We start from the raw sequence: 9,517 nt of genomic DNA on the forward strand, positions 1-9,517 counted from the left end.
ATCTTCTGTGTCTGTGTTAATTGGTTTCCCTTTTCTTTGTTGAAGAGCATCTGTGCAGTCCTTGTGCCTAGTCCGCCATCTTGCCGGAACTCTAGAATACATTATTATCACTTATGTTTAAACAGTAAGTTACCTTTTAGAGGTATTAAATAATAAGAGCAGTATCTTACATATTTACCCATGTAGTTATCATCCCACACTCTTAACTTTTTTGTGTAGATTCTTATTTCCATCTGGTATCATGTTCTTTCACCCTAAAGGACTTTCTTTAATATTTCCTGTATTGCAAGTCTGCTGGTGATGAATATAACGTCTGAAAAATGATTTACTTTACTTTGATCTGTTGTTAAAAAATACTTTTGCTGTATATAGAATTCTAGATATACAGTCCTTTTCTCCCTGTTTTTAAATATGTTCCATTATTTTCTTGCTTGCATTTTTTCTGATAGAAAATTCTGTTTCCATCTTTTTCTTTGTTTCTATGTTTACGACATGTTACTTTTCCTCTAATGGCTTTTTTAAAAAAAAAAAAATTTCTATTTTTTTATTTTAATTTTTGCAATATTCCTCCCCTCCCCTTTCACTCCTGGTAACCAACAAAAAAAGTTTCCTTCCATATATAAACTTTTCCTTGACTTTTTACAATAATGAACTAATACGATATTTGTCCTTCTGTGATTGACTTATATCATTCAGCATACTGTCCTTCAAATTCATCCATGTTATATGGTGTTTTGCAGATTCTACATTATTCTTTACTGTTGCGTTGTATTCCATTGTGTGTATGTACCATAGTTTGGTTATCTATTCTTCTGTTGATGGTCACCTAGGTGGTTTCCATCTTTTAGGTATTGTAAATAGTGCTGCAGTGAACATGGGTGTGCATATGTCTGTTCTTGTCCTGGTTCTCATGTCTTTAGGATATATACCTAGCAATGGGATTGCTGGATCAAATGGTATTTCTAAATCCAACTTTTTAAGGGATTGCCATACTGCTTTCCACAGTGGTTGTGTCATTCATTTTACAGTCCCACCAGTAGTACATGAGAGTCCTCCCAATCTCTCCACATCCTCACCAGCATTTGTTATTTTCTGTCTCATTGAACTTTGCTGTTAGTGCTGGGGCCAGATTGTATCTCATTGTTGTTTTGATTTGCATCTCTCTAATGGCTACTGCTAACCAGAAGGTTCATGGTCCAAACCCACCAGGCACTCCTTGGAAGGAAGAGTGGGCAATCTACTTCTATAGAGATACCACCTTGGAAACCCAAGGGGTTGCTATGAGTTGGAACCGACTCAACAGCAGTGAGTGAGTGTGAATAATGGCTAATGATCATGAACATTTCCTCATATATTTGTTGGCCACCTGAGTATCCTCTTTGTCAGCAAAGAGGTGTCTATTCGTGTCTTCCGCCAATTATTTTTATTGGATTATTTGTCTTTTTGTTGTTGGAGTGTTGGGGTTTTCTATAAATTTTAGAGCTAAGTCCCCTGTCAGATATGTTGTTGGCAAATATTTTTCCCAATCTGTAGGTTCTCTTTTTATTCTTTTGGAGAAGTCTTTGGAAGCACATAAAATTTTAATTTTTAGAAGGTCTCATTCATTTAGTTTATCTTCTGCTGTTTTATGCATTTGGGTTATGCTTGACAGTCTATTTATACCATAAATTTAAGGCTCCTAAATTTGCCCCTATTTTTTCCTTGAGGAACTTTATAGTTTTAGGTTTCACATTTAAGTCTTTGATCCATCTGGAGTTAATTTTTGTGTGTGGTGTGAAGTACGGATCTTGTTTCATTCTCTACAAATGGATATCCACTTTTGCCAGCACCATTTGTTAAAGAGACCATCTCTTCCCCTTTTGGTGAATTTCAGCTCTTTGTCAAATATCAGCTGACCCTGAGTTGATGTATCCATTTCTGGGTTCTCAGTTCTCTTCCACTGATCTTCATGTCTGTCATTATACCAATCCCGGGCTGTTTTGACTGCTTGGCTGTATAATAGATTTTGAGATCTGGGAGTGTGAAACCTACTTTGTTCTACTTCTTCAGTAGTGCTTTGCTTATCCAAGGTCACTTTCCTTTCCATTTAAAATTAGTGATTGTTTTTTCCATATCCTTGAAGCTCTGGTGGCATAGTGCATAAGGCATTTGACGCTGACCAGATGGCTGGTGGTTCAAACCCACCAGCCACTCCTCGGAAGGAAGGTTGGGCAGTCTACTTCTATAGTGATAACACCTCAGAAGCCCAGCAAGGGGTCATCACCTTGAGTCAGATCTGACTCGCCAGCAGTGAGTTTGGTTTTTTGGTTTGATTGAAGAATGTTGATGTGATCTAGATTGGGATTGCATTGAAAGTATAGATTACTTTGGGTGGTATTGACATTTTCACAGTGTGCAATCATCTTGTCCAGCATGGTATGTTCTTCCATTTATGTAGATCTTTTATGGTTTCTTGAGGTAGTGTTTTGTAGTTTTCTTTGAGTAGGTCTTTTGTGTCCCTAGTGAGACTTACTCTAAGAACTCTGGTGGCATAGTGCCTAAGGTATTCGATTGCTACCAGAAGGCTGGTGGTTCAAACTCACCAGCCACTCCTCGGAAGGAAGATTGGGCTATCTACTTCCATAGTGATACTACCTCGTAAACCCAAGGAGGGGTCGCTATGGGTCGGATCAGACTCGACGGCACTGAGTTTGTTTTGTTTTATTTGATTATAAATGGTACTGATTCCCTTATTTCCTTTTCGGCAATCTCTTTGATTGATTTGCTGGTGTAGAGGAATCCAACTGATTTTTGTATGTTGATCTTGCATCCTGCCACTATGCTAAATCTCTCAGTTAGTTCGGTAGTTTTTTTTTTGCTGAGTCTCTTGGGTTTTGTATGTATAGTATCATATTATTGGCAAATAGGGATAGTTTTACTTCTTCCTTACCAATTTGGATGCTTTAGATTTCCCTTTCTTGCCTTATTGGCCTGGCTAGGACTTCCAAAACAATGTTGAATAGAAGTAGTAATAGAAGGCATCCTTGTCTGGTTCCTGTCTACAAGGGGAAAGGTTTTGGTGTCTTTCCTTTGAGAATAATGTTGGCTGTTGGTTTTCCTTTATAATGTTGAGGAGTGTCTCTTCTATCCTTGTTTTGCTGAGAGTTTTTATCAAGAATGGGTATTGTATTTTATCAAATGCCTTTTCTGCATTGATTGATATGATCATGTGGTTCTTTCTCTTTGTTTTATTTATGTGATGGATGACATTGATTGTTTTTCTAATGTTGAACCACCCTTGCATACCTGGTATGAGCCCCATTTGGTCGTAATGTATTATTTTTGTGATATGTAGTTGGAGGCTATTGGCTAGGATTTTGTTGAAGATTTTCACACCTATAGGCATGAGGAATATTGGTTTGTACGTTTCCTTTGTAGTGGTGTCTTTGCTTGGTTTTGGTATCAAGGTTATGCTTGCTTCATAAAATGAATTTCGGAGGATTCCATACTTTTCTGTGTTCTAAAACGGTCTGAGTAGCATCGGTGTCACTTCTTTTCTGATGTTCAGTAGAAATCTCCAGTGAAACTGTCTGGGCCAGGACTTTTTTTTTGTTGGTAATTTTTTTATGACCCATTTAGTTTCTTCTTTTGTTATGGGTCTGTTCAAATTTTCCACCTTAGTCTTTTTTAGTTTAGGTAAGTATAATATTTCTAGACATCTGTCCATTTCTTCTAGATTTTCAAGTTTGTTGGAGTACAGTTCTTCATAGTATCCTGATAATTTTATCTTTTTAATTTCTGTTGGTTCTGTTGTGACATCACCCAGTTTGTTTCTTATTTGTGTAATTTGTATTCTCTGCCTCTTTTCTTTTGTTAAATTTGCCAGTAGTCTGTCAATTTTATTAATCCTTTAAAAAAATCAACTTCTAGTCTTGTTGATGTTTTTGTTGTCTTTCTATTTTCTGTTTCATTTATTTCTGCTTGAATCTTTATTATTTCTTTTTTTTCTGGTGATGGTAGGCATTTTTTGCTGACCTTTTTCTAATTGTTGGAGATTCTGGCTTAAGGTGTTGATTTTGGCTCTTTTTTTTTTTTCTTTTTTGATGTTTGCATTTATTGCTATAAATTGGCCTCTGATCACTGCTTTTGCTGTGTCCAAAAGATTTTGGTATGTTGTGTTTTCATTCTCTTTTGATTCAAGGAATTTTTATTCCATCTTTTATTTCTTTTATTACCCAGTAATTTTCAGGGAGGGTGTGATTCAGTTTCCATGTGTTTTCTCTTTTACTCTTGATCTTCCTATTGTTGATTTCTAATTTGATAGCATTGTGATCTGAGAAGATGCTTTGCAGTATTTTAGTGTTTTTAAATTTATTAAGGCTTTCTTTGTGGCCTAATATATGCTTTTTTCTGGAGAATGTTCCATGTGCACTGAGACGAATGTATATTGTGCTATTGTTGGATGAAGTGCTCTGTAGACGTGTATAAGGTCAAGTTGGTGAATGGTGAATTGTATTGTTTTGTTGTTCTCTGTCTTTGTTGAGTTTCCTTCCAGTTCTTATATTTCATTGAAAGTGGTATGTTAAAGTCTCCTACTATGACTGTGGTATCATCTATTTGCCTTTTCAATTCTGGTAAAATCTGATTTATGTATTTTGGGGCCCTTTCATTTGGGTATATAGATATTTATTATAGTTAATAGTTATGTCCTCTTGCTCAGTGTATCCTTGAATCATTCTATAATGACTTTCCTTGTCTCTTATGGAAGCTCTGGTGGCATAGTGCCTAAGGCATTTGACTGCTAACCAGAAGGTTGGTGGTTCAAACCCACCAGCCACTCCTTGGAAGAAAAGTTGAACGATCTACTTCTGTAGTGATACAGTCTCGGAAACCCAAGGAGGGGTCGCTATGAATCGGATCCGACTCACCGGCAGTACACTTGGTTTTGGTTTTTGTCTCTTATGGTGGTTTTTATCTTAAAGCCAATTTTATCAGAAATTAATATTGCCATTCCTGCTTTTTTATGGTTGCTGTTTGCATGATTTATCTTTTTCCACCCTTTTATTTTGGTCTATTTGTGTCTTTTTTTCTAAGGTATGTCTCTTGTAGACAGCATAATGATGGGTTATGTTTTCTTATCTAGTCTGCAACTCTCCATCTTTTGAGTGGTGCCTTTAGTCCATTGACATTCAGTGTAATTATCGACAAATATGAATTTGTTGCTGTCATTTTGTTATGTGTTTTTTCATGGTGTTAGTGACTTCTTTATTCCATATAATTTTCTGTGCTGAGCTGATTTTGTTTATTAATCATGTTATCTCTTCCTTCATTGCTATTGTTTTAACCAAGAAAACCAAACTCACTGCCGTCACGTTGGATCTGACACATAGCGATCCCTCCTAGGGTTTCTAAGACTGTATCACTACAGAAGTAGATTGCCCAACCTTCCTTCCGAGAAGTGATTGGTGGGTTTGAACCACCAGCCTTCTGGCTAGCAGTCAGATGCCTTAGGCACTACACCACCAGAGCTCCTGGCTATTGTTTTAGTATTTGTTAAATATTTGTGCTTGTCCTCTTTTTTTTTATTTTGATGTGAAGGTTTATCATTTTCCTTTGAGTTTGCCCTGTGATTTATAATTTTCTTCCCAAGAATACAACAGTTCATTCTATCTTGTAATTTGTCTTGACTTTCTCACCCTTTAGAAGTTCTATAACTCTACTGTTTTTTTTCCCTTTTTCTGCTTTGTAGGTATCCTCAGTTGGCAATTGATGTCTCTGGTTCTCTGTTTACAGTGTTATAGACTGACTTACTTTGGATACTTCCACAACTGGGTTGCTTTCTGGGTTATGTCATCATGTATGTTAATGGTCAGTTGTTTGCTGCTGTTTCTTCTCTGTCCGAAGGACTCTTTCAGCATCTCTTATAAGGTTGATCTGGTTTTAACAAATTCCTTTATTTCTGCTTATTTGGAAATGTCCTAATTTCACTACCATATTTGAGGAACAGTTTTCCTGGGTATATAATTCTTGGTTGGAAATTTTGTTATTTTCAGCAGTTTATATATATCATGCCATTGCCTTCTTGCCTGTGTGGTTTCTGCCAAGAAATCAGAGCTTAGTCTTATTGGTTGCCTTTTGTAGGTAATTTTTCATTTTTCCTGTGCTGCTTTCAGGGTTTTTTCTTTGTCTTTGGTTTTGGTGAGTTTGATGATGATATGTCTTGGTGATTTTCTTTTAGAGTCTGTCATGTTTGGGGTTCGTTGGACTTCTTCAGTGTATATATTCTTGTCTTTCATCATTATCAGAGAAATTCTCTTCCAATAAATCTTTGACAACTTTCTCTGGGTTTTTTTTTTTTTTTTTGGTCACTTCCTGTCCTGGAAATCTAATTACACATAGGTTATTCATTTTGATGGTATCCCACATGAATCTTAGGCTTTCTTCATTTTGTTTTGTTCTTTTTTTCTGATTGATCCCTTTCCAAAGAAGTATTGAGGCATTTGTCTTCAGTCTTGCCAATTTTATCTTTCATTGATTCTGTTCTACTCCTTTGTCCATTCCATGTGTTACCTATTTCTGAGAATTTAGTATTAATCTTTGAAGTTCTATTTGTAGATTTTGTATCATATCATAGCATATCATAATTTTTTCATTTATTTTTTCAGTGTTTTCCTTGGTCTGTCTCTCAATCCATTGAAGGTACCTAAATATAATTATTTTCAATTTCTTAGCAGGAATGTCCAATGCTGCTTCTTCCTGAGGGATGTGTTCTGGGTCTGTATCCTGGTCCCTTGTTTGTACTGCTTTGTCTTGCTTCTTTGTGTGGACTGTGAAGGTCTGTTGTCTCTGACACATTGTGACATTTTTGCATTTATATTTAATTGGTGAATGTATGTTGGAGTGATTTGCCCAAAATTTTGGTTTTCTTTGGATGTATCTGAGTTAGAAGTGTACTGTGCTCCTCTGTTCGCTAGTTGGTAGCACTTATGCACTTATCACTTGTCTCCTATCCAGTCCTCAGCCACTAGTATATCTGTGCTTTTCTTGGGAAGCGAGCCTTTTCTTAGGTTCGTGGGATCTTAACGAGAATGCTGTCACTTTAAATATCCAAAATGGCCAGTGCTTCTAAACATTCAAAATAATTGCACCCTCTGAACAGTCAAAAGGCCACAGCTCAGTTTGTCTCCTTCTTTGCTATTTCTCTTGTTGGTCATTAGCCACCAGTGCAGTTGTCTATGCTGCCCTTGGTGAGGAGGGCCAATTTTTAGGTTAATTCTCTGATCCTAACACCAGTTGGAAATGTTCAAACTGCTCATGCCATCAATATGACTGTTTGCAGCTCCATTTTTCTCCTTTTTCACAGTTTTCATTCAGGTTCTTCTATTAGTTGGTGTTTAATCCAATTCCATATCCTTCCTTTCACATCTCAGAGCTCCAGGATTATCTTCTTTGTCTGTGTCAATTGATTTTTTTGTTTTAATGGTGTGAACAGTCTTTATTGGTGGCAATGGGATGTGAGAGTGGGGATAGACAGTTCTTGCTTCAGATGCAGCATTTAGAGTCAGAGTCTAAGTGGCAGCCCTAGGAAAGTGATTTCTCTTTTCTTTGTTGAAAAGGGTCTGTGTAGCTTGTCTGCCTATTTCACCGTATTACTGGAAATCTGCTCCTCTGACTGCTTTTAATAATTTCTCCTAAAAGCAGTTTAATCGTTGTATGCCTTGTTTTGAGCAATTTAATTATTAAACATCTTAGTTTAGTTTCTCTCATGTTTCTTATGGTTTACATTCATTGAGGTTCTTCATTTGTAAGTTTCTCTTTGAAGTTTTAAATTTGTTTGGGATGTTTTTTAAAAGCCATTAGTTCTTCAGATATTATTTTTTCTCCTTCCCCTCTGTTTCTGAGACCTTAGTTTCACAAATTTCAGATCTTTTGATGTCATCCAAAAGATCTCTGAGATTTTTCTTACTTTTAAAATCTTTTTCTTTGCTGTTCTTCAGATTGAATGATATTGCTGGTTTTTATTTATGTTTACTGACTTTTCTATGATCTTCATTGTGATATTGAGCTTACACAGGGATTTATTTTATTTCAGCCATTGTATTTTTTCAATTCCAAAATTTTCATTTGATTCTTTGTTTTATAGTTTTTATAGCTATGATAGGGAGCTCTGGTAGCAGCATAGTGGCTAAGACACTTGCCTGCTAACCAGATGGCTGGCGGTTCAAACCCACCAACCACTCCTCGGAAGGAAGGTTGGGCAATCCTACTTCCGTAGTGATACTGCCTCGGAAACCCAAGGAGGGGTTGCTATGAGTCGGGTTTGACTCAGCGGCACATAACAACAACAACAACAACATAGCTATGATAAGGAACTGTGGTGGCACAGTAGTTAAGGCACTTGGCTGTTAACCAGAAGGTCAGTGGTTCAAGCCCACTGTTCTAGTGGGAGACAGATGAGGCAGGCTGCTTCTGTAAAGATTTACAGTCTTGGAAGCCCTATGGGATAGCTCTACTCTGTCCTATAGGGTTACTATGAGTCAGAATTGATTTGATGGCAGTTTGTTGTTGTTGTTGTTGTTATGTTGTTTAAAACAGTCTCTGTTTTAAAGAGTCTCTTTTCCTCGTTTTCTGGCTAGAAAGAGAGAGTGTATCCCATATTATTTATGTTTGTATGTTAGGAGGAGTCTTGGTGGCACAGTGGTTAAAGTATTTGACTGCTAGCCTAGCGGTTTTAGAATCCGCTAGGTGCTCTGTGAGAGAAAAGACCAGGCAATCTGCTCTCACAAAGATTTTAGCTTAGGAAGTCCTATAGGACAGTTCTACTCTGTCCTGTAGGGTTGCTACGACTTGGAATTGATTCAACAGTACATAAGAACAACATCATCACCTTTTGTGATGGCAGTTTGAACCCCCTCAGCACCACCATGGGAGGGAGGCCTGGTGATCTGCTGCTGTAAAAATTACAGCCTAGAAAACCCTATGGGACATTCTGTCCCATGGGTCTATGAGTCAAAATTGAGTCAATGCGCCTAACAGCAGCATATCTGTCACACAGCTCCACGTCTCAGATCAACACTAGGAGATAGAGAAGAAACGGTAAATGCATCATGGTTCTGGCTGTTTTTCAAGCTTTGACTTCTCTCTATCATTTAGTACTTTATGCAAAGTTTTTCATTATAATCAATAGCAAGAAAGAGGCTTGTTGAACACTGGTGGTGTCAGAAATGATTTCATACTTAAAGCACTAATAAAGATATTTGCAGGATTGGGGTAAATGGGTTCACAAATTTGAATAAATACATTTTGATTTCTAGTGTTTTATGTCAGGAACCAAATGAGAAACCACTGAGATTGGCTGAGAAGAAAGAATACAATGAGAAGAATGGCTGTGTCAAGTAAGAGTTTTTTTCTTGGCCTGCATTTTATATTGTTAACATTGTAGCAAAGCTGTCAGTGGGAAGAATTTGCATATTATTTTAATTTTAATTTCAAACATGCCCATAAAAAAGAGTACAGTAAATCTCCTATAACCTTTTTT

The 9,517-nt window shown here is 36.9% G+C and overlaps 1 protein-coding gene across 1 annotated transcript in view; it reads left to right on the forward strand.

The window, feature by feature from the left end:
- Positions 1-9,517, forward strand: part of TDRD12 (tudor domain containing 12) — a gene marked incomplete at its 5' end in the record, with an annotated part of 227,744 nt that overhangs the window by 91,760 nt on the left and 126,467 nt on the right. Inside the window, one exon of the mRNA XM_042782749.1 lies at positions 9,294-9,374. Coding sequence (XP_042638683.1) covers positions 9,294-9,374 — 81 coding nt within the window. The remainder of the gene's footprint in view (positions 1-9,293; positions 9,375-9,517) is intronic.

Source organism: Orycteropus afer, unplaced genomic scaffold (genome assembly GCF_000298275.1).
Source record: "Orycteropus afer afer isolate SDZICR_OR568_19922 unplaced genomic scaffold, OryAfe1.0 scaffold00459, whole genome shotgun sequence".
NCBI lineage: Eukaryota > Metazoa > Chordata > Mammalia > Tubulidentata > Orycteropodidae > Orycteropus > Orycteropus afer.